General features: G+C 43.3%; 2 protein-coding genes across 14 annotated transcripts in view; both read left to right on the top strand.

The window, feature by feature from the left end:
* Window positions 1–25,653, top strand: part of LOC100114742 (neurocalcin homolog) — a 156,488-nt gene that overhangs the window by 55,247 nt on the left and 75,588 nt on the right. The gene's annotated exons all lie outside the window — the stretch shown is intronic.
* The window catches only part of LOC100679718 (neuronal calcium sensor 2), a 144,906-nt gene that overhangs the window by 56,433 nt on the left and 62,820 nt on the right, over window positions 1–25,653 (top strand). For 9 of the 13 annotated variants that reach the window (XM_008209127.4, XM_032600480.1, XM_016985746.3 and 6 more), the window contains one exon: window positions 12,468–12,521. Coding sequence is in view for 8 of the 13 variants with exons in the window: in XM_016985746.3 (XP_016841235.1) it covers window positions 12,468–12,521 (54 nt within the window). In the remaining 5 variants the exon portion in view is untranslated. Of the gene's footprint in view, window positions 1–12,467; window positions 12,522–22,232; window positions 22,800–25,653 lie in introns of those variants that run through there. The other 4 variants (XM_008209129.4, XM_016985755.3, XM_032600481.1 and 1 more) reach the window with 3 other exon arrangements.

Here is a 25,653-nt window from a genome sequence, read left to right as displayed (position 1 = left end):
TCCTCTCTCTCTCTCTCTCTCTTATCAGCGAATAGTCGTCGTCGTCGTCTTCGTCGAATCCTTTGTTCGCCAGCCGAAACCACCGTCGACTCTTCGGTATTTCTTTCCATCCTTTCATCCTTTCCACGACCCGCTGCTGCTATCCTCCGTTTTAATTGCTCGTCCGTCGAATTATTTATTCTCTTCGTCCCGGGTTTTGCCTCTTGGATGCTCTTGACGCTCAAAGGGATCGTGCTTGCAAGCGGTTCCGGGAGATAAATACCGCCGGTAGATTCTCGCGATATCGGACTGTGTTTAAGAAGCTTCTTTTTTTCTGTTTGTCGTACGTAATGAAGATGCACAATTGTATGGTATTGAAAAAATATTGTTATCAGCAATTATCTTAACGCGATGGAAACAAGCTCTTGATTAAATTTTTAATTAACGTCTCTACAAGCTCAGTCATGATATCGTTTGCTTTCTCCTTTTTCAATAGTCACCCTATATGCGACGTCTTTTTTCTCTCTAATGCCTTGACGACGAGATCGTCGAGTAATTGAGTTGAGTCGAGGCGTATCTCGAAGCTCTGATTTCAGGAAGGTCAGAAAATTTATTTTCGATGACGAAATTCGATGCTACGACGTCATTTAGCAGTGGGGTTTCTCGTCTTCGGAATGCAGATGAGATTGAGGAGATATTTGAAACTTAATTTGTTCGGAACAAAGATCACTGTTTCAATTCGATGATTAGATTTTTGACTAATTTTTTATTTTCACTGAAAATCGCATTTATCGCCACTCTCAATATAAAGTTCGAACGCACTTTAATTGAAGTGACCCGCATTATTTCATCATTTTCATTGCGACGTTATAAAAACAAGTGTCAAGTCAACACAATAAGCTTTAATTTTCAATCTCAGCAGGTATCCGCCAAAGCAGCCCCTCATCTAACTATGCAGATGAAAAACACGAAGAGCGTAAATTAAAGCACAAGTGCGCTAATAAAGCCAGACGCGAAATAAGAATCCAGAGGAAATCGTTTTCCCGTAAATAATAAAGTGCGCCGCAGTAAGAAAACGCGCGCGGGCAAGAAGGCCGATAAAAAAGACACCGCGCTCTCGCTCCGCCTGATAAAATTATACAGCCCTACAAAATTTTTACGCGTCTTTCCGTTTATCCAGATGCGCTCGACGTACGGATCGTTCCGAGAATAACGCGATTCGCGTATATTTCGAAAGAATTGCAGAATTAAATTTGAAATTTCGCGCATGACGTCTGTTATCGGTATAAAATCTGCAGCGATGTTAAGGTAACCCAATAAAGTTCAATTCTCGAGTCTACGTCCCGCGATAAAATTAGTCCAGGGATCGCTATCAATCCCCCACCATATCTGGCCGCTGCGCACGTATACTCGAAAAGCTCAAAGTGCTCTCAATTGTCTCGAACCGCGAGCGAGCGAGCGAACTCGCGAGCATATTACGAGATCAGCCTTTCAAAGCCTCTATACCCATATTATAGTAGGGCTTGATCGCGATAAACCGCGGAGGCGATATTAGATCCGAAAAAGAGCAGGAAATTAGTACGTGTTGTTCGGGAGATAAGAGAATTGATATCGTCGCGCGCGAATTCGCTCAAGCTTCTAAGCCTCTGGTCGGGGAATTTCGTCCGCCAGGACCGCCGTCTGGGAAATCCGATTTCGAGTCTTGATTTCCGCGAGCGATCGACCGGTTTATAGGCTTTTCTCCTGCAGTTCTCTTTCGCTCGCGCTGAGGTTCACTGCCGATGTAGATGGCGAACGCTTGCGAGCGTCTTGTGCCATATATTTCGCGACTTTTAGCTTTCGTTCGAGACAGCTTGGATTATGCGATTCGCTCGGTTGAAACTGGTTTGAAGGGACACGTTGTGCTCCGATTATTTTTTGAGGATTTTTAGCTAAACTTTTTGATTCTCCACTCGATTCCTTGGAGGCCGGGTTCCAAAGCGAATTTCCATTCGCTCAGCGTCGGTAGCAACCACCGCAAGACAGAGAAAAACAAATTCAACGAATTGTACCAAAGAGCCTCAGCCCATTCCACACTGCACCTTGGACCTCGGCCAGATCGAACACGGCGAATAACACACCACACCGCGGCGATGTGTACGACGAAGAGGGATAAAAGGGAGTCTTCTGTGCACTTCTCGTACACTGCTTTTTTTTCAGCTGATGGACCGAGTGAGAGCGCCAGCGAAAAACACTGGAAGCGCCTTTAAAGGCCCGGGAGAAAAATAACGAACTGGGTTACGCTCGGCCGAAAGTGATAATTAGAGAAAGGGGCGTAAACAGAAGAAGAAGAGAAGGAAAAAAGTTGGCCGCGCGCGAGAGAAAAATTAGAGTGTCAAGACGCCACTTGACCCACGAATGTGCCTAAGATCTGCGCGCTGGAGGCTTGCTTTCGTTTTTCCCTGTCGCCGTGTGCTCGTCGTCTTTCCGCTTTTCTGTTTTGCTATTGAATTTTCGGCCATACGTATACACTGGAAAAACGTTGGGGGAGTATTTTTAGCGGTAGTTTGGGTTTCGGCTTTAATTAAAATTTGACGAATTGAAAGGTCTGTGTGCAGTGTTAACGAACCTTTTTAATCGACAGTCTTGAGACGAAAAACTAAATCCGTGACCCGAATGGCAGCTCTAAAATATTTGTACACACACAAGTGTTCGATATGCAAAGTCAACCCAGATTATATACTCGTCGCTATATTCCAGCATTGTTTTCGCGATCAAACGTACGCGGCAAACACCAAAAACCGGGAATCTAAAAAAAGCATTAGAAAGAACGACTAACTCTACGCGAAACACATAGAAAGCTACTACGCGGAATATATTATCAGGCCTTCGCCATCTGCGCTCATTCAAATTCAAGCGTCGGCTGGTCATTAATCGACGTCCTTATTCCCTCTCTTCGTGCCGGGACTCTATTCAAGTCGAAAGCCGGTCATTAGCGGCACACAGGCATAAATAAGAATCAAGCGCGTGGGTGTAACTTGCCGTGGAAAAACGTACCTACGTACGCGCTTTTTTCGAGCTGAAACTAGGTTCGCGCTGGGAGAACGCTTTTGCGATTCGGTAGAGTTAGAAGAGGCTTTTTAGGGTTTATTTGGCTTTGGATTTACTGAATTTTTTTCATAAAAGATTAACCGGACGCTAATACAGTGAAAAATTATGAAAGATAACATAATGCATTTTAATAATGCAAAACAACGTACCAGACGTCTGATATTGATCCGCTTCTTTAACCAGTGGTAAATTTCGGTTTAATAAGCCACTCTCGTGTTATTTCGAAATAAGTCCTCCTACTCATCTCAGTTACAACTATTCCGTGGAACGAAACAAATAAATAAGCTCGCTCCCTGCTAGGTAACCCTGAATTAAAGCGTGCTTCATCTCCATGAATAAAGTTGTTACTCCACGTGAGGCAACGAGAGAAAAAAGGACGTTAAAAATCCACTACAACGTATCCCTCCGAGGGCGTATAATAAAAAAAGAAAGAAACTCGTCGCGTATAATTACGCAGTAGAATACAAACATCTTTCCTCCGAAAATAATCCAACAACGTTCCAGCAAAATTTCGAATATTCTTCGTAACGTTGTACGCGCCGAAATTAATTACCCGATAATCGGGTTAATTTTCCGCTCGTCAAAGAGTCGCGCACAAAGGGTCCGAAAACTCTGTAAGTGCGCGTCGGGAGAGAGTACAATAACCCACATACATAGTTCCAGTGTTTTTGGGCAGAAGCTTCCGCGAAACGAAAAAAAAAATAGTAATACCACGAACATCTTGATCGTCGGTGATTTTCCTCCTCCGCGAGCTTTTATCGTCCGGGCCGCTTATCCCAAGATCCTCGGTTTTTTCTCCTTCATCCCGCGATGCCGGCTGCCCTCGATCTGGCGAGTTCTCGCCTCAGGCCGGTTACCTCTCTCTTACTCTCTCTCTCTCTCTCTCTCTCTGCTGTTTTGTGCACACGCCTGCTCTTGAAAATAATGGAGCGTGGATGCTGGATGTATTTTTCACGTCTTTCTTGAACTGCTGAATATTTTGGCGAATGGAGCCGGGGATGTGTGGGTTGTTAATAGCCGAGGCCTGGTCGTTCTTCTTTTGGACTTACCGTTTGACGTGTGGCATTTTTTTTAAAGAAAATTTGTTCACATACGAGATAATAGCTCGATATCTAGGTCACTGAGTCTCAGCCACGCACAGCAAGAGCGTAGACCTGTAAATACCAGTCGATCGCGTTGATCCCATCCCCTATAGTAGCTCTCGCCATTCTCAAACTAACCAAAACACCCATCCATCCATCCCCAAATTTCTCTCGGAAAAAGAGAGCCGAGTTCAGGAAGCTCCCGCGTAGAAAAGCAGGCCACCGCCCCCAAGAAGACTACAACCACTACTCGGAACCAGCAGTGAGCGTCCGAGAAAGCGAGCTTAAACAGAGTGTAAGAAAAGACGAAATAGCGGGAGAGAGAGAGCCGAAGTAGTAGGGGAAGCTGGCTGGCGCTTTTCCTGGCGGCGAGGGCAGCAGCAGCAGCGGCAGCAGCGGAGCTGCCAGGTGTGGTGTGCGCGGCAGCAACGGCCCGAGCCCGGAGAGATCGATAGCACGCCGACCCAGCTTTACCCTGCTGCTGCTGCCTGCGATGCGGTGCGCGGCTGTTGCCTTCGGATTCTGGAGATCGGGCATGGCTGGAGGTGAAAGAGCGCCGGGGATTTCGGGCTTGTTTCGCCGAGGGTTTACTCGGCTTTTTCGGGGAAATAGAGGAATGCGGTTGCGTGTGTACACACGCGCGTGAATTTCCAGGGATGGAAAGGTGTAGGATGTAATTTGTTTTGCCATCTACAAGAATGTATGATTTAACGATTTTTATAAAGAAAATTGAATGTTTACACCCTTCCGATGCACCGAGTGCACAGGCTGTTAGGAAAATAGCTTTGAGGCTAAGCTTCGAAGACATCGAAGTGAAAAATGGCGCTATGGAAAAGCCATTTCCCACGATTTTGCAACGGGACTTCATATGCGCTTCCGCGTAATTCCCCTTTTGCCTGAGCCGCAGAAGCGATCGCGAAGCTTTCATTGTAATGGAACGGAAGCTTTCGCTGAATTTTCCTTCGATGCTGAGGAATAAAAGTTTACACTGACGTATTTTCTCTGATACTGGCAGGTAAGCGGATGATTTGAGACTGAATGTGAGCTGATGGTCTGAATTGTTATGCGCTTTTTCTATTTCTTTCGCATAGGTTCGTGGATGATTTGAAACTGAATATGAGCTGACAGCATGAGTTGTTATTTTTTCGTCTTTTTATTGAGCTTCTACTTGAAAAAAAAAATTGGAAGCTAGAAACTTACCTCGAACATCACCAATTTATAATGGCTATACATGCGAATATCCATCGACGGACTTTCCAAGTCCGAAGAGTAGATTTTGCGATCAAGACGATGTATTTTCTCTGTTCCTAGTTTCATCTTCGCCCAACTTTTTCGCTAGACTGCTCCGGCTTTTATGCTCCATACCGGGGATTTCTTTCCCCCTTTCTCTCTCTCTCTCTCTCTCTCTCTCTCTCTCTCTCTCTCTCTCTCTCTCTCTCGCGCGTTCATTCTCTCGCAATGAAATAAATCCCCATCGATCGGCTCTTAAATTCCGATTTATTTTCTAATCATCGGGAAGGAACTTGCCGGATTACTTTCCAACGACGTCGAAGTCCTTTAATATTCGCTCCTGTCGATATGTATATAAAATAAAAAATTTTTTGCATACGTAGTTACAAAGTCAGGATATGTAAGCGCATATAACTTTGTACAGCGTATGCAGGCTGAAAGCTCGGTAAATCAGAATTACACGCCAACTTTTTCCAGTATAGTTCATATTTCCTAATAAATTGCGGCAGGGGTGCCAGGGCGATCCATTACAAGCTCCTTAAAGCACAAGCCGGCGCAACGGAATATAATTAGATGACCCTGAGGAATTCAGCTATTTGCCCAGAATTAACGCTGTATCTATGCGAGACAAGGGAATAGTAGCGCGGCGAGAGAGCCGCGTTGAAGACGGAAACAAGGAAGAGTTTATGGGCGAAAGCGGTTATTAAAAACTTTGCATGCGATTCTCCGTCGCTAGCGCGCGGGCGGCAATTAATAGCTGGAAAAAGGACGTTTCTAGGGCAAGAAGCTGCGAGACCAGCCGCTGGCTATAATTGCCCCTGACGTAATTCCGTTTTTGTCTCTCGCCTCATCCTCTAGTCTGTGCGGAGCAATATAGTCGCGGGAGAGGGGCGAAATTGCGCCAGGCAAACTTGTTCCCGTATATAGATACCATCTCGGCTTCTTCTGCTTCTTCTGGTGGCACTTCGAACCTTTTAAGTTGACTTGATGCATGGACCAACGGCAGGACTGCATATTCATAAGACTGTGCGGAAGAAAAAAGTGCCGTGACTTAATTGGGTTCCGATAGAGGTTGCGCTTGAGAGAATTTTTTTTCCTTGATTCGATCGGAGAATTCTTACACTTTCCTGATTGCTGTGGCTCAGGCGGATAAAAATTTAAATGATTAAAGGTGTCTTTTTATATATCCATTTCCATATTTTCTTAAAAACTGTCGAAGGTGATACAGAAGATTGCTTTTTATACTGTTCACTATCTACTATGTTTAATTTTTGAATGTATTTATAGCAGCCACGAATATACACGATGATCCGTGTGAACTTTATCCAAGTGTGCCGTTTCCTACCTATATCGAGAGAAGAATACGGTCTATTAAAATACGAGTATATTAACTATTATCTTGCGCCATAATAGAGGCTAGATCAAACAAAGCAGACTATAGTAAAACAATATGTGATGCCGATAAAAAATATTCCAAAACTGAACAAAAGAAACATATAAATTAAAACCTTGAATTAGAATTTTACAGAAGTTATAGTCGTGTGAGCTTTTCACACCGGTCGCCCCATACGCCCTAATGAATTGCAGAGACCGAACTATTACAAGCTCCTTAGCGCGCGGCTCAACAGAATACAATTAGCCGGCTCAAAGGGACTCGACTGTTTGCCCAGTTTGCACTAGACTTGCACTCTCTAACGCACGAAACAAGAGAGCGACGAGTAGAAGATATACCGGTAACGAGATGTTTTCCTCTCTTATTCAGGCACACGTGTGAACGCTTATTAAAAACTTTTAATGCGATTTCGTTCCGTTGGTCGGTTTGAATGTACCGGAACTTTGACTTAGAGAGAGACGAAGGGAATCTACCTGAATTTTTTTTATTATTGAGAATAATAAACTCTATTGAGAAACATTAAGTAAGAGTTATTCATCATTTGTAAATTTAGTTCTATTTGATCAGAGGATCATGAAAGACATCGACACTCTTGGATTTGGCATTGTTTCCATAGATTTGCCAACGAATCTATTCTTGCTTCTCAAACAGGCTTAGTAGTGTCATTACTGGGGACCATTGTATTAATTTGTCTGCATTTGTACGGATCTATACTCAAACTACTGGCTCACTATCTCTACCGAATACATTACATTTCAATTTTCATCACGTGTTTTCATTTCATATGTGATTCATATAACTAAGAGCAGAAGACGACTTATGAAAATGAGATTCCACTTTTTATCACAACGAGAGGGTCGCGCATTATTGTGCTAGCCCGGAGATCGCGAAGCAAAAGCTGACTGAGAAAAAGCCATTCCGGTCCGATATCTCGCTGCAATTATCCATCGGACGTTTAATCCTATTTGCGGAGCTACACGGATGAGTAATCACCTAATTCGATTTGCGCGCACTCAGCTTGCACAGTTCCGTCTGTTACTTCCCCGGACAGCTAGTGATGGATATTTTATTTATTTCTCCGAAAAATTAATTTCAGCTCTCGCAACATCACCCTCACCCCTCAGGAAAAAAGTTCCAAACTTCGTTAGAAAAAGCTCCTATACCGCATCATCGACGTCGCGCATTAAACTCGACTCTCGCTCGGCGGTCGCTCTAACAATGCAGTCGCGCCGCCCCCTCTCCTTGCCGGCAAAGAAAAGCAGCAGAGCGAGGCAGGAACAAAGCCGGAGCTTATCAGCCGGTGGCGGCTTGAAAATGACGGGTCCGTCAATGCCTCCGCTAACCAGACACAAGCGACTTATGCGACATCTCTGAAAGGAGTGACGACTGCGTTAATACCTACAGTACGCGTTGTATATCGGCAGGTGGGAATTTTCCCTCTCCCTTGACCGGAGACAATACACGGGGGAAGGAGAGGTATGAAATGAGGGGTGGAACGAGTTCGCTTTCGCGCGCACAATGGCTGTCGATTTCGCGCGAGGGAGGGAGCTTGAGCGCGAGAAAGGATAGTGTGAATGCACCGCGTGGATTCTTTTCTCTCGCGGTGCAGTTGAGTAGATTACGCCGAATAATGGCGTGGGATAATGCCGCGGCGTGCTGAACGTTTTCTCTATGCTCTGTCATTCTCGCACGCTTGATTCGCGCATGTCGTGCGTGTACGTTCGGTGAACGATGCGTACGTACGATGTTTGTAACATTTTCGCTTCGTGTGTGATACGTGCGAGGGATATTGGAATATCGACTGGGATTTCATGCGTGAAACAGACTGTTGCTTTTTTTATATTTTTGGAGGGGAAGATAAGATACGACGAGATTGAATCAAATTGAGTAATTTTCCAATAGATCAAGCGCGTGGATTTCTTCCGATGTTTGAATAGTTCTAAAATAAATAAATGGTGAAGGTAAATGGCTAATGAAAGTTGACTTTTCTCTTCAGATGGCTTATACGTGGCAGGTGTTTGAACAGCAACCAGTGAAAGTTAACTGAAAAAGTTTCGCCGCGCTTTGTTTATACTAGATTAAATCTGTTGTTTCAAAGTTTCGCAATCTCGATCTTGGATTCTGTCATACCCCACTGCTTTACTACGGTAGATCTAAAAATAGTAAATTAATTTTTAAAGAAAATCCATGATATAACCCTCTCATAAAATCTGAACAATGAAAACTATATCCCAAGAAAGAAGTTTAAAAGCTATCACCTGCCGTGCGTGTTTGCAAGGAAGAAGACTCAATATCTCCGAATCTCGGAAATATATGAGCCCATTTTCCCGAACGACGTTTAAGCCGCCGAATACGAAAAGGATTAAGCAAAAAATTCCGAGGAACACGCCGGGATTTCAAATTTTACGTTTTTATCGACTTGCTGTATTTTACGCCGTTTACGAAAAAAAAGAGCGAGAGAGAGAAGAACACCGAGTGTGCCCTATGCGATCGCGCAGTGAAGTAAAAACTAGCTGGTATATAGGGGGAAAAACTAGCACTTTGAGTTTTCCACCAATTACAGGCCTCTCTCTCTCTCTCTCGGCGAATTTCGCAGTTGGATGTCGCATTCGCGAGTGTGTCGAGTAGTCGATTAATTGCTCGAACATTTGGAAAAAAATTCAAGTTTTGTTTTAGCAATTAGTGTTTTTGCTTCTACTTAACAGGAATCAGCTAAGCCAACAAAACTGTCTTGGACTGGCTCTGTTTTCACCTTACAACTTGACCTTACCGGTTTAGTCTTTGGCTAGCGACGCTAGGTGGCGCATTAGGATTTTCATATTTCCCTCCATTAGTATCTGCGCGTACAGTGAATAAATAGCGGTGTGGTGCCAAAGCCAAAACTGCCTTTTCTGGCATACTCAGTAGGCCGTTCATGATATAACTGCAACTGAGTCTACTATGTTCTATCACAAACTTCCTGAATGTTAAGGTAAAACTAAAAAAGAATACCAACTAAAGCTAGCACAAGCATACATGAAAAATAAAACGCACCAAAACCGTGCGAGCGATTCTCGGCTTTCCATCATCGCAACTCTCTTTTTCGCGCGCATCGGACAAACAAAGTTCCGATAGGCGTGAAATCGACGAACTTTTTCGCTCGTCCTTGGCACACCCTCTGCACACATTGAAATTCTAGAAATGGCCGTGGGAGAAAACGAATCGGCCATCGTTGATGGTTCGCTGACGCCGATTTCTCGGGGACTATACCGCGCGAAGAGGAGATAGAAGGGAAGAAAGCAAAATTAAAGCTTCGCGAAAGAGCCGCCTGATAAATTGGAAGAGATCGACCTTAGGAGGTTCTTCGAGAGGGATGAGGATTGTTTCGCGTAGAAGGGGATGTATTGTTTTCCAATAAGGAGATTATTAAGTTGAAGTAAGTTTATATGATGATTTTAGTTATTGATAATCAGTTAGACGAAACCAATCTCCCTGAAAAATCAATCAGCACTGCTGATGTGAAACCGACGAGGTTCGATCGAGTCGGCCGATTGAATAATAAGAAACGAATTCGGCGGATACTTCACGTAACTGCAATTACGCAAGCTCGAAGAATCGCGTTAGTCACCTGGGACAATCCCTTTCCTCCTAGATTTCCGTCAACGACTCCTGACTTACTGGGAGTAGCTCGCTTTCATCTACTGCTACGAAAACAACGGGGCTGAGTCTGTTTTTGCTCCTTTTTCATCTACATTTTGTAGCGACTAGTCTGGCTCTGGTAGTTCTCCACGTTGACGTTACCATCGCTAATAGAGTAAAGTTTTTAATGAGGCTTTCATGTATCAGGTGACGGTTCATTCTTCGATGCGATTTATAGATTTTTTTGTTAGGACCTAATGAAGTAATAGCTTTTTTCAAAGAAATATTCACTTAAAAGCTTATAAAATTTTAAATCACTAAGAAAATGTATAGAAGTATTCTGAAACTAAATCGTATATCTGATTGGCATTCGTTATTTGGAGTTAACAAAAGAATGACCAGGAACTTTTGATTCAAAGCAGCGGGTATTGGCCATTTCGATCTACTGCGTTTAGTTTTAGCTAATGAGACTTGTTTAGTTATCTTGCGAACCCGTAGTTTGGGGTTAGCCTACCATGTTTGCGGTGGGACTGTAGCTAATCTATTCGAAACATTAGATCTAGTATCGAAATAATTTTCGCTGTGCATAAATTATTCGCTGAAGTACGAGTTTAGATAATTCCATTCGTTTCGCTAATTCGAAGTAGTTATGCTGTTCGCACATCAGAATTTAAATAGCGTGATATTCTCGTACAATCCAGAAATGAATTTCGTTAAAATTAAAAATGAAATGATAAAATGGTGAAACTCCGTTCCCAAAGTGCCACAACAGTTAAAAGCATCAACTCGAGCGCAAGCGTAGTGCGGCAGTTCGCGTCTTTATCGGACCATTCTCGGGCCTTTACTTTTGAAGTTTACGGCTATTTGCCATGAGAGAAACTATGTTATTCCTCCTTCTCTCATCAGCCATCCGCCTTATCTTATCGACCAGTCCAATGTCACGTTGAATAATCCCGTTTCGCGCTCAAGGTTATCTAGCCACACAGCAAACTACTCGCGTCATTTCTCCGCACCAGAAACGCATACGTACTGTCGCTTCTCATTCATCGCCAACAGCTTATTTTTTCATTCGATGTCCGCATTACGATGATGAATCGTATACGAAAGCGAAAATCATGACAGATGTTCAAACACACTCGGAGGGGGTATACAGAGGAGATTCCACAAAACATTTGTTATGTACGTCCCCATCGATTTTTCGACTCTATGGTGGCTAGACTATATAGCATAAGCCATTGTTCGCCGTACGACATTCGTCGCGCCAGAGGATGAAATAAAAGCCCTTCTCTCTGTCTCTCTCGCGCGCGCGGCCCCGTTTCATTACAACAATCCTCCAAGTTGAAAACAATGCGCCGCAAACTCTCTGTAACGAAAATTCCGCAAAAGTATATCCGCGTGTATTCTGTCGCGCGAAACGGAACAGAATGAAAAATGCGCAACAAGAGCTGACTCTCGTCGTTTCTCTCCCTTTCCGTGGAAAAGGCGCGTATAACCAAAGCAACTGAAAAGGCTCAAGTCGCACTCGCGAATTTAGAAGAAAGAGAGAGAGAGAGAGAGAGAGAGAGAGAGAGAGAGAGAGAGAGAGAGAGAGAGAAGAGGGTTGGCCGACGATTCAGGTCAGCGCGATTGCAAGGGGCAGTAATAGCCCGAGGTGTTTGCTGATATTCTCGTTGGAACCATGGCCTTTAATGGGAACGTGATCTGGGAGAGTTGCTGGGTAATGCCGAAGAGCTGATAATTCGATTCGCCAAGTCGTCTGAATTATGAGATGATCGTGGAGGACGTTTCTGAGAACTGTGAGGTGGTTGTTTAAGAGAGACGCGCTTTCATTTGTTATTGATTATCTGTAAGGGGGTAATCAGCGAGTAGGTGGCTTTGATTGTTCTATCGAGTGCGTGCGATGTTGGATTAGCTTTGTGATCGTTCTGATTATGATCTGGCCCTTTCGGGTGTACTCGTACATAAGTAATGACCAAAGGAACGCTCATGTTCTAGCACAGAATCGAACAAATCGATGTATACGTTGATGCAAAATTATCCATGGTAATTAATTTATGCTTCTCTTGGTGTTACAGGACCTAGTAATGAAACCTGCAACCCCCGGTTGTTTCTCCTTCTACACGCTTAAGGTAAGTTTCATCTTTGATCAAATTTCATAATTCAAACCGTGTTTTCCAAAATTCAATTCAATTTCATTAAAAGGGAGGATCAAAAGGTTTCGAGGAAATGAAAAATCACGATAGCATCTCCGAAAGCCTGTAAGCACGAATCGATACTTGTTTTCGAAATATCGACAAAACACGTCAACCGTTAGCTTTTTACAACTTGGCCTCGAAAATAGACATCAGAAACTCACCCAACAGCGAAGATCGTTCTCGAAACCAACCGTGAAAGAATCAATAAGCCCTTAAACTCACCGTCAGTTCGTTCAAGTATCTAATCTCTTAAACAATCCTATCACCTCGACTCTCGCAGCGTCGATAAGACGCTCTCCACTCCCCATCGCTTCGAGTACCTCCGCAAAAAGAGTGCCTATAACAACAGCACCTTCTCTCTCCCTCGTGATATGAACGGGAGAGAAAGAGAGCCACTATGCCAAGTACGCAAACGTTAGCGATTCAGCGACGCGTCAAGGAGTGCGAAGCTCTATCTGTCTCGGCGAAGACGAAAGCAAATAGAGAAACGGAGTCACTCTCCACCTCTTTGGCTACCGCTCTTTCTCCGTTTGCCAAGGACTTGGGAATTGTCTCACTCTCACCGTGCTGGATGATTGTTCGTCGTCGTCCCTCACCACAGCTGGAGCCTCTTCCTTCCTATACTGACTTTCTTGTTAGTGTATAGATCTCGTGGTTTGTCCTCCTTTGCGAGGACAATAAGGCGCATTGATTCAGCACTGGTCAGCCCTTTGATAGTGGTGTGTTCCTTTATAAAAGCTTCATTTGCGATGCATTAGCTGTATTAGCTTGAAGACTTTATTTAAAATACTGTAGTTATGCGCTGATACTTCCCTTACAAATGCTTCTCAAACTACATTGAATTTTACTCGCAAAAACATGCACGGTTTATTAACAATACAGAGCAAGGAGTGCCGGCAACAAAAGGTATAACTTTACACCGCACAGCCACGAGTCCATCATAAAACTTTTCATAGCCGCACGGCGTTTTAGAATACATTCGAAACTGTAGCTCCAGCCATACGATTTTCGCGCGTCTTGCCGAAGTAACTCGCGCTTTACAGGCCAGTAAAACCGCTAAACCCGCAGCAGACACCACTACCGCGCGCCGGAACAATGGTCCCTGGTTTAGAAGTGCGGTCGAGAATGTTTACGGAGCTTCGTGGCCCAAGTAGTGTCGTAAGTGAGAAATCGACTCGCTGCGCTACCGCCGTGGAAACTACTGACGATCGTACGGCTATAACACACGCGTCTCTTCGGAATTGATCAAATTTACGGCTTATGTCAACAATTTTTTATCGTAAAATGGGACGAGTTTCATCGCTTTCGACTAATGTCACACACACACACACACACACATGCAAACTGCATAAAGCTTGAATATTCGATATCGCTCGTCTAAAAGTTAGCGCGCGGGCGACACTATACGGCGCGAGACTAGGAAAAAGTTTTTACGAGCGCGTGTGCGCGCGCATATGAGTGCATTGCGAAAAGTTACGCAGGTGTGTGTACGCGTGCATCTGTGTATACCTGCGCGGAAAAAGTTTTCCACTCCAGATGGCGGCGGAAATTCACAAAAGCTGACCTTTGTTACAGGATGAGTCGTTGCGGTTCCAGATACGAGCAAAGACGCGGAAAAAGGAGGAGTAGGGGAAGATACTGGGTCAAAGCGAAAGCTTGTTTGCATTTTACATTTTTGGATTTTCCGTGAGAAGACGCAGAGGTTTTTTTTATTTCCGTAGTGGCGAAAGCTGCATGATGGTGTTGTTAGTTTAACGGCGTGTACCGAATTTCAGTACGAAACAACGTTTTTACGTGAAAAATGGAGTGAGTTACTTTTTGCATCTTTTGCTCGAAAAAATAGGATAAATTAATTTTTCTTATAAATAAAAGACTTAGTAATAGCAAAAATTTGAATGAGCTCATACAATGAATGTGAGTAATTTTCTATTACAATGCATAGTATTCGGACCAGACTGGCTTGTATCGAAATACCTTCAACTCAAATCATAAATCTCTCTCACATCCAATAAAGCCTCTAATTCCATAGCCAAACACAGCGTTGCAGCAAAACCACCGATGCATCATCATTCCAAGCCCAAAACGACGAGCTAACAAAGCATTTGCTTAACCATCACGAAAGCTCGGCAGAAAAAGGAGAGAGAAAGAGAGAGAGAGAGGCAAAAAATCCACGAAATCCGCCTCACAGCGCCACAATTCCTTCTACACTCCTGACTCCGGGGCTCGTGCTGCTCTGATATGAAGGCGTTCGTGCACGTTACGCACCGACGAGCTGTTTGTTTCTTCTCTTTCTTCCCCCCCCCCCACTCCCTGAGCTTGAGCTTTTCTTGACCTCGTTTTTCTCTCTCCGTATGTGTGCGGGTTCGCCTACGCTCTTTATCTGTCTTTCTCCGTCTCTTTAGTTCATTTGTGCGTACGTGATTGCGGATCAGGCAGCTGCGGAAGTAGATTAATTTTTGATAATCAGCCCACGTTAAATTAATTGCTGCGCAAGGTTGGAGCTTTTTTTCTTCGTTTCTTCTCGTGTTTTGACAGGGAGAGGAAGGAGGAATAATTGGAGGGACGTGTGCTATGTTATTCTTTCAAAAGCTTTTTAACGTCTGTATTGTTATTTCGTAGTGAAGGTGTAGTTTCTATATAGATTAAATTGCCGCGTGGAAACGTTTTGTTGAATCTTGATCGAAAGGTTTCAGTAATCGCCGACTTCTTTATGTCAATATATGCTTCGCTTGGATTAGCATATTGTAACGAGGTGCTATCGATTTTCAACTAAAGCATAGACTTTCTTCAACGTCTTACTCCCTTCGTTCCACTTATTATTTACCAGTTCGGATCTATAGTCATAAATTACAGCTGATGTTTGCTCTTTTGTGTGTGAAAACTTTGCTTCAATCTTTTTCTATATTTGTGCTGGATGTATATAAAAAAGCTCATCATTATAAGTAAGCCGACTCCCACAACATTCATTATTCCACCCCAATTAGTGTAGGTACACAAATTCGTGGGGCTAACGAACGAGTAATACGATAATGCAAAAGAAACGGACTCGCTTTTTTTTAAAAGGAATCATAAACGAGCGTAGAAACAAAGCATACACGTCGACATCGAAGCGAATAAATGATTTACAATCAAATCAGCAGCAGTCTTACCTTTTTTAATTTGCTCTTTCTCCGCAGGGGGCGTCCTTTTTCATATGCATAAGGGCGCGCGAGTGTAAAAAGAAATCGCTCGTATTTGTACACAAATTCATGTATATTTATGCGGCAGAGTCGGTCGAGAATACACTTCGAGACGTTTCTTCGGGAAATACAATTTTCCCAACGACGACGCGAAGGCACGACCACGTGAACTTGAAATAACTCACCGCCGTGCGGTCAGTTGTCGTGTAAGAGAAAACTTCGCCGTTTGGTATATTAAACTGCGCGCAATGCGTCCTTCGGAGTTTCGTTCTTGTATACTTTTTTATATTTCTGACTGGCATCTTTTGCCTTATGAAATACGATTTTAATAAAGCGCTTTGTATAGCCAGGCGCATACAGTCGTAAAACGAAATTTTAAGGTTATGAGGTTGATAAATTCACTACCTTCCATATCGGCTTCGCTTAATAACGGAAACTTCCTTAATCCCCTTAAATCAATTTTTAAATTAATAATCTCAGAAGCATCTCGTTCGATTTCATATTGTTCCCGTGCACGTGCAGAAGCTCGTCGTCGGAATTTCATTCCCTTGTATCTCCCCATCGACCGCGAAAAACGCTCTCCACACATCTGCATCGCCGTCGCGAATAAAAAGGGACTCGCTCGGCATCCGGCGCGCGTCGGGAGATCCGCATTACTTCTCCATCGAATATTGATGCGTGTACGTACGTGCGCGCGCGAGGTAAAAAAAGAAACACGACGACGTCGAGAGACTCTTTCATCGTGTATTCCGACTTATTTATTTATGAGCCAGCGATGATTCAGGCGTTGCCTTTCCGGAGGTGGCTGCGTACATTAAGGTGTATGCATCGGTGATTACTATGCGCTGCTGTTAGTCAGCGGAGCCGTGGTGGTGGTTATGATCCGAGAATGTTTTCATTTTGCGCTGCGCGGTGAATAGCGATTGCTTCATTAATGCCGGAATATTTTTCGAAGAGAGAGAGAGGAGAAATTAGAAAGTGGATCGTATTAATTTTTGCGGAGGTGGTGCTTTGAAAATTCATGCGATGTGCAGCGGATGGACGTGGATCGAACGCAATTATTGATTAGTAAACATGACCGAAAATTGTGTGAAATAATTTGAATCCACTTTAAAATCTAAAGCATCTTGGTAAATGAACATATTCGAGCTCGACTGCGCCCCGTTGAAAAGTAAGTGAGCACTGGATCCACACACTACGTCTCTACGGAGTCAATTTTTCCACTCTTCCGAGCACTAGAGCTCGAATTCCGAGGAATTCGTCGAACGATTTCTCGCGATAGAGCAGCCCGAAGAAGAAAAAAATCGCGTCGCTCCGTCTGAGGACCTAATCGTATCCCTGGAATCCCATTTACCGTTAACAGGCCGGAGCTCGTGCAACAAATTGGATCTATCCGTTTAACCTAATTGATCTTACCAGTTGATCCTCAAATTGATCGCGCACGAGTCTCCGGTGTCCGTGCGCATTTATCTAGCGGAAAGTTCGACGTCGTATCGGATTCGAAGTTCCTATAAAGCGCACAACGTGTCATACACTAATTGGCCTCGTGGAATTTTCGACCAATCGCATGTCTTGGTTGACCTGTTGGTGGGGGTAAAGAGTGGCGGCGCGCTGTGCATTTTTTTCGTTCGTTTGCGAAGTAGCTGTATTACGGCGTGTTCGAATTTTATTACCGCAATTTCGCAGCGAGAATTCGCGGGCTGTTGTGCTGGCCAGTTTTGCCGCAGTGTATTGCGTGTAGCGCGTGCAATAATGTTGAAATATTGAATTTTGCTTTCGGGAAATAATAACTGCTGCGGGAACGAACGCCAAGATCTCGTAAAAATACGTGTTTGGTAACAATAATTCAACCTTCCACAATCAAAGGGTAACATTTTTTAATTGACCAGATTAAATATTTTTCTAAAAGTAGAACAATTTATGCAGTTTTTACTCATTCGTCGATCCCACATGCGTCTCATCCACTCGGCCGCCTCCTTTGGCCGAATGCATCCAATCCCGTTAAGGCGACCTTCGCGCCACCCTCGCGATATTGTTATAGATGCCTGGTTGCTCGTGTTTACGCGCTTGCAGCGATCGGTATCCGGCACAGCGTTGGCTCCATCGATTTAACGTCAGCTGTAACTCGCCGAGTTTAGCGCGGCGTATCTCTCTCTTGAACGCCTTGTTTTCTCCTGCACCTGTGTGTTGCCGTCGACGTCATAGTTGCTGGCTATTCTTCACTTTACCACCGAGTGTTGTTGGGCGCCGGTCGTTAATTATTGCGAGTCTGAGCGATGACGAGTGTTCGCGCGGGTTATTGGATTGATGCTGTGGTGCTTTTAATTGATGCGTCGAGCACGCGATTATCAGAGATGTTTTATTTTCGGCTGCGGTAATTGTTTGTTTTACGATGTTGTTAAATAATAAAGTGATCGATGGGATGAAATTTTGTACGAAATTGGAAAGGGGATTTGTTTGAGATTTATTTTCTGAATAATGAACGCTTCAATATTCGATGTTTAAAGTGGGAAGCTGTTAATTTTTGTAATCGCAGCTTTATACTTTTGAAAAGTTTCATAATTACAACAACGGATTAATCACCAATCGTTTCTTCGTTTGTGCAATCACTATTTCTTCAGCTGTGCGTAACTCACGATCATCCCGTAAACCCCTTTAGATTATTCACCAGTCTCGCGTTTCTGCAAAGGAAAAGAGCCCAGCTCTGGAAAGGAAGCGACTGTACTTTCTTTTCTTTATTCATACGAATTGATATCAGGAAAGGGATCTTATTGTATTAGACTATTTCCTCCTTTTCTCTTTTTCTACTTTGGGAAATACCACTTTTTGCGGAGATCATATTGCGAGAAAGAAAGTATAATATTAAAATATTTAATTAAAAACTGTATGGTTTTAATTTTCGCAGCTAGAGAACAATCCGATTACTCCAATAAGCACTTTGGTTCGTGTTTCACCTTCTCGATTTCATCCCTCTCTCAAACGAACGATTTCGCCAGCGGAGAAAAATACGAGTCATTTTCTGCGAACAAAGAAAAATTCATTCATCCCTCGAATTGAAAAATTTTCACTTACATCATACCGAGTAAAAAAACGCACAGGAAGAAGCGGCAAAGAAATAGTGGGAGAGAGGAAGAAAGAAAAAAAGCACGAAATGGTCGATACGCCAGAAGCAGCAAAGAAGATGAGATAGAAAGTAGGAAGGGCTCGCCCTACTCGGCGCGACTTATACGAGCGAAGTAAGGTCAGCTGTAATGCGTTCCTCGATAAAAGGATAGCATTCGTGTGTGTGGATATATCCACCCCCACAGGCATATGTATGCGCGTATGTGTAGGTATATACATAAAGCAACCTTGCGTTTTCTCGGGCACCTTGGGGGATATTCGAGCGTCTCGATGCTCATACTCTTTGTTTCGCCGCTGTTGCTTCGTCTACTCCTTCGAGTCTTTCCGTGTGACGAGGGTGACATTTTTTTAGATGAAATACGGAAAGGTGATGGAAAAAGGGGTCAGTATATACTGCCGCTTTATGTTTTCGGGAGGATGTACGGAGGAAAAAAAGGAAGAGCAGAAGGAGATGGTATAATAGGAAGGGAGAAGAATCGTAATAAGAAACTGGGAGGAATTAAAAGGGAAGAGATAGGAAGATGTAAGGAGAATTCAAAAGGAGAAAAGCGAGGGAGGGAAATTGGAGTCGGCGCGTGGAAGAGGGTACGGTTGAATTTATTTTGGCGGGGAATAATCGAGCGACCGGTGGCGCGATAATTGCGATGGTCGATCCGGTCTCAATGTCGAGATGATTATTCAAAAACTAAACTTGAACTATTTTTTTCCATTTGTACTGTTGTAATCTATAAATTAACTGTGAAACTTCATCGAAAATTTAATTAACTGCGATGATAAATAACCCACTAATGCGAACACTACAGTTAAAACTGATTTATTATGTGATAAGGACATAATCGAGTGTTCGTTACGCTATCTCAACAATTTCTCGACAGTTCAGCTCTTCTCACAATTTCAGTTCTTTCACTGATGATTAGTGAAAAAACTGATAATTTTTAATGAAATTGGCTCGAGTAGTGGCGTTGATTAATGTAGACACTCCCAAAGGAATTTAACGAAGAACAAATTTTGATATGCAGATGTATGGTAATTATGGAAGTGATGCACTGATGGAGACAGAATATCAATGGTAATTAAGGCTGCGACGTGTTGATTGTAGTGGCAGCACTATACAATGTATATTTGCGTGTACAAATTGCGGCTCCGTGTTATGACGTACCAAGAAAACTTGATCATCTCTCTCGGCATCGATGTCGTCGCATAACATAGAACAATTTCAGGATAATTTTCATATCGAAATTATATAATCTAGTCACGTTACTTTACCACGTGCGCGTCGATAAATTTATCTTCGGTTGGGGAAATTTTCTCTCTCGGTTGAAATTACAAAAGAGTCCAGCTCTTTTTCTCACGGATCATCACTCATGGGGATCACTAATGTTGGTAATGAAAAACTAACGGACTCTCGTTATCTGTTCATCAGCCTCATTAGTGAGTTCGCCCTCTCATTTTTCCCTTCACACGAATCACCCTGCACAGCCATTTACCTGATTTTTCACGCATACCACATTTTTATCATTCCAAAAATCGACCTCTCTGCAGCTTAATCTGGCCTAATACGCTTTCGAAATACTTCATAGACCCAATTACACATCCTCTGAAAGAAGAGAGATAAATCGTTGAAAAAAAGACATTTATATAGAGAAAACACGAAGCGAGAGGATAATTAAAGGATCCGAAAAAGGCTAGATGGAAGAGTAGTGGAGAGCAGAGAGCGAAAAACTGGGGTCAAAGAATGAAGCGTCGGAGTCGAGTGGCGTGGTAAAGGCGAGTATCCGCAGGGATCTTTCGGTCTCGCGAAAAAAAACGCGGATAAAGACATGCTTTTCTCCTACCGGTGTTTGAACTCGCGGGTAATTCGAAATGATTAAAAGCGCGGTTTTTGAAAATTGGCTCGGCTTCCAAGAGCTTGAATTTATTCCTGCTGGTATAACTGTGGAAAATTTATTTTAATAAAATTTATATTAATGCTTTATTTTAAAAATTAAACGCTAACATCTTGCAAAGGATCAACATTTAACGTACGCAGGACGAAAATTACAGCGAGATTGCCGAGCTAGCTTTCCAAATATATACGGAAAACGTGCCTCATGAACTATTCACTGCAAAGAGTCGTGGATTGAACTCCCGACAATTTTCGTGACTTACCTCCCGCGATCTTCGAAACGCTCGTGTGTAGGTGCAATGTACCTAGCCTGGATATAAAAAGAAAAAAGAACCGTTGATGAAGCAACTCGGAGCCTTCGCCACGTTTTTCATTCTTTCTCGCTCTCTCTCGCGCGTCGCGGAGCGGCAATTCTTCCTCTCTGCGAGAAAGACGTCGAGGCACTCGGAGAAAATTCGCCTCGGGTCTCGTTAATTTATTTTTGTAAAACAAAATTAGAGCTCCAATCATCCGTCAATCTTTTTTCTCGACTGAAACATCCTTTTTTACAAAAAATAGGCTTGATTAATTTTATCACTCGATTTAATCACTGGAAATTACCGCTATCAGCCTAACTTACGAAGAGCTACACGTGTTCGCACGCGTTTCTAATCCGCGAAATAGAAAGAAATAAAGAGCGAAGAAATCGCAGCCTCGTCTGTGTATAACATTTCACTCACGTTCCGGCGAAATTCATGAACAAGTAGAAACAGATAGGCTCCTATGGGACGAGACAAAGAAGCGCGACGAGGTGAAAGAGCACATTGAAATGAGACTGCGGTAGACCGTTGAGTCACTTTCTTCCAGCCAAACGCGAATTTAGCCGAAATAATCCGCAGAGGCGATCGTCGGGTTTGTATTTTATTGTTTTGTTTTTCAAATTTTCGGGCTAAGGATTTCGTGAAAGTTATCCAAGATCTGGAAAACTCGCCGTGTAATCTGGAATCCTCGCACGTACCGACGAAAATTCATACACGAGAAGTGGAACATGCGGCATGCGGCGAGCGATGAATGAAGGGATGGCATGAGACTTATTTTTGCTTCAAATCCTGAAAATTCTTTTATGAAAATTTTTAAAAAATTCAATTTTCTCTACAATGGTGAGACACCGACTTTGAATCTCACCTTATTTAACATCGCAATAATCATCTCTCTCATTCTAAAAACTCCTGTACAAAATTACCCCCTCATTAAAGAGAAAAAATACCACCTCCAAAAAAAAATATCCTTCCATAACAAAACACCATCTCTCTCTCTCTCTCCCTCTCGTCGCTCTATCCAGGCATCGTAGAGAGTCTCTCTCTCTCTCTCTCTCTTTCGCGCTTCGGATCGGCGCGCGCTTGCGGGGTGGGGATCTCCCGGAGAGCTCTGGAGAGGGAGAAGCCAGCAGCAGCGACGGCGGTAGCGGCGGCGGCCCGCGCTGACGTACGGCAGTGCGTTGATTTCCCTCGGAGGCTCGAGGATAACACGCTCTTCGCTTCGCTCGCTCAACATCGCCGCCGCGGCTCTTTTTTTCCCTCCTCTCTTTCTCTCTTCACGTCTATCTGTCTCTGTTTCTCTCACTCGTTTGCGTACGCAACAACAGTGCTACACGCGCGTGTGTGATATGCGGCTGCCGTGCATGGATTGCTCTGCCGAGGGCCTGTAGTTTCGTCGACGCAGGATACGATAGCGTATAGATACAGTGTGTGCTCGAGTATACATGATAAATTATTTGTATCATACGTTGTACAGTGAATTTTTTTCATGACCCTGTGTGTAAAGCAGTGTGCCCGGCGTATAAGATATAGAGAGTGATATAGATATATAGCATAGCGCGTGTGCGAGAAGGAAACGTGCGTTTGGTGCTGCGCGCGGCTCGTTGCAACTTGCGACGATACGGAAGGGAGAGAAGAGGACGAAGCGAAGAGAAGAAACGCGGCAAGTCAACTGCGTGCCGTCGTTGGTACTGCCTGCTCTACGCAACCGATCGATACGCACCTCTAGGTGAGTAGTCGTCTCCGCTGCAAGCTCATCTCGGAGCTTTTTTGCCGTTCTTGAAAGCTCGCGAGATGTTATTGCTGTGGATAGAGATAATGGGGTGTTTGACTCGGGGTTGAAGCACCCGACACAGGTGTACTACACGCGCTGGAATAATTAATGCTGCGTGTGTGTATGGATTTTTCGAAAACAAGTTTATCGCTCGACCGAAGGAAAGTTTTCGTGTGTAAAGATTCCGCGATAGGTGTCTCATTAACCTATAAAGACAGAGCAGCGAACGAGCGTGGGAAATTTGAAAATAAAGAAACAACGTCCTATTCAATCCAATTAGAAAGCGCCGAGCGCCTGTGTTTTATATATTTTTAGCCTACTGTGCCTACTCCGCTGATTGACGCAGTTTCCATTTCCGTAATTGAAATCTCAGGTTCCGCAAACACACTCTCCCGCTCCATACTCCTTTACATCTCGTAATTGAATCAACAACAATACTCAGGCACGCTACCGGCGGCGGCGGGCAAAACTCAATTATATAACGAAAATTAAAAGTTCATACCCGTTGTAGAGTTTATTCCAGCGCCGCGCTGTATTTTTCAAATTCTTCGCGGTATATTTTCTCGGCCGGCCCTCGAGCAAACAGTTAGCCTATACACATCTGCCGCGGAGAGATGTGTGCACAGTATCCCCGGCGTGTATAAACGGAAGCTTCATCGTTTTTTCATGAACGAGAGGAGAGAGAGAGAGAGAGAGAGAGAGAGAGAGAGAGAGAGAGAGAGAGAGAACGCTTTCCTCGGCAATTTTTCTCCGGCAGTTCTCTTAACTTTTTTAACGAGCCGACCAATCATCCTGACCATAAGTTGTGTGTATAGCATCGTTTTCTCATCTCTGCGATCGTAGATACTACTCGATATTTTTGTTTCTAGTTTAATGAGCTTCTTCGTTATTATTTTCCCATTTTTATCGATATACTTACATGTACTCCTGTGCGGTTAGTTAGAGTCGTTGTGCGCATCGTTTTTTATTCTCTTTTGCAATCGATACACGCGGAATATCGAATTGCGCAGTCGCGAGCGCTATCTTATAACTCATCGCGGAAATCGTAACAAATCTTCATCGAGTTATAGGCGAGAGTTATGTAAGAACTGAAATTGAACGCGCGTCAGATTTTTCAAAGCGTCGGTTAAAAGCTGCTTTTAAAAATGAATATTCAAAAGCCGCCGGAATACGCATAGCAAACCGTTTAAACTTATTACCGTCGTTTACATAACAACGACCGTTAAAAACAAAGCCGAGCGCGTGAAGCGTCGCTTTACTGCAAAAAGGAAGCGAATTTTTATACGCTGGGTTTTCGAAAACTGCAGTGACTTTCTCAGAAGAAGCTATACCTCCACCAGAACAAAGGCCATTCACACATTCAAAAAAGCCGCCACTTTTATTTGGGGGGGGGGCGTGTAATAAAGGACGGTACTCGCGTGGATTATTTAGAGCGACGCGCTGTAGGGGGAGAAATTTTTCGCTCCCGTAAAATTGAGAGAAGCCCGCGAGAGATTTATTAACGTGCGTGTGATTCCCCCCTTTTTGCGTCACGAAGGTATCGGATCAGAGGATTGACTCGTTCGCGGAAGTTCCTCGTATTTTTCTTGAGGAGCTGAGGGATAGCTTTTTCAAAAGTTTTTCGCGCAATGCTTGTGTTCTCTAATGTGATTAAGACGCTATACCGGAGTATCGAAGTTTTTATCGAATGGAAGTAAATTGCGCGTGAGAAAATCGATGGTTTATACAGCTTCTTGGTTTTAGATAAAGCTGATGTAACGCGACGGAATTTACATTATGATAAAGGTGGAGGATGTAAATTTTGTTTTAAACTTTAACAAATTAATAGAAGAAAGTTCGTATCTTAACGACTTTCCCCATTGATTCATACGTTGGACAGATATTGAATAAAAAGTTATCTTGTACGGAAAGAGGAGATAATTTCTTCCTGGATAAAGTCAACTTGGTGTGTAGACATACTTTCGGCTTGTCGACCCTCCGATCTTCAGTTCCGAGGGAAGAGCCGACTTTTTCTGTGTATAGTGTCTGGAAATGGAGTCGGCGGGAAATTAATCATAGTATCCTTGTCATAACATTGAGTAGAATGTGAAGGACTCGTGAGAAATGTAACAATACTTCTTATGCTTGTTTTTATTGACTAATCTAGAACACTGAAGACGAGCTTAATCGTTGGAGGAAAGCTATTCGAAAAATGCAGTTAAAAATACGAGTGCTGTGTACTGTTTACCACGTGAGTCCTATTTCTACCTCCTGCGCTGTGAGCAATAATTATCACTTACCAATATGACGCTCGAAATGAATGGATCTTACTATGCCAGCATTTAGCACCCATTCTTCAGTTACTTTCTGCCTCTGTAGCTATTTCTAAAAAAATATTAGGCCTCTTTAATCGACGTATTCCCAGTGCAATAGGTATGATTGATGCAGATTTCGAAACGAGTTTTTCAATCAGTTGAATCGCTTTATTTCCTCAAGCAAAAGGGACATATTCGTATCGTTAAATATTAATACGAATGAATGCGCGGAAGAGATTGAATAGCCAGGGAACTGCCCTATTCAATTTCAAAAGTCGTTTATTTAAAATTTAAATATAACGCGAGAGTTTTCAACACAAAAGCCGAGTTATCCTCATTACGCGTCGTCGAGGCTAACAATTTTCTCATTAGCGCTTTTCGAAATTGAACAATCATCTTTTACAGATTTTTTGAAACAAAGTCGCCATATTTTGCTATTATATCTGTCGCGTTGACGACGAGCTCCTGTAATGCAAGATATCAGTATTCTGTCAGCTAAGTGACAAAGACACCTT

Source organism: Nasonia vitripennis, chromosome 5 (assembly GCF_009193385.2).
Source record: "Nasonia vitripennis strain AsymCx chromosome 5, Nvit_psr_1.1, whole genome shotgun sequence".
NCBI classification, from domain to species: domain Eukaryota; kingdom Metazoa; phylum Arthropoda; class Insecta; order Hymenoptera; family Pteromalidae; genus Nasonia; species Nasonia vitripennis.
This window is presented reverse-complemented; position numbering and strand designations above follow the sequence as displayed.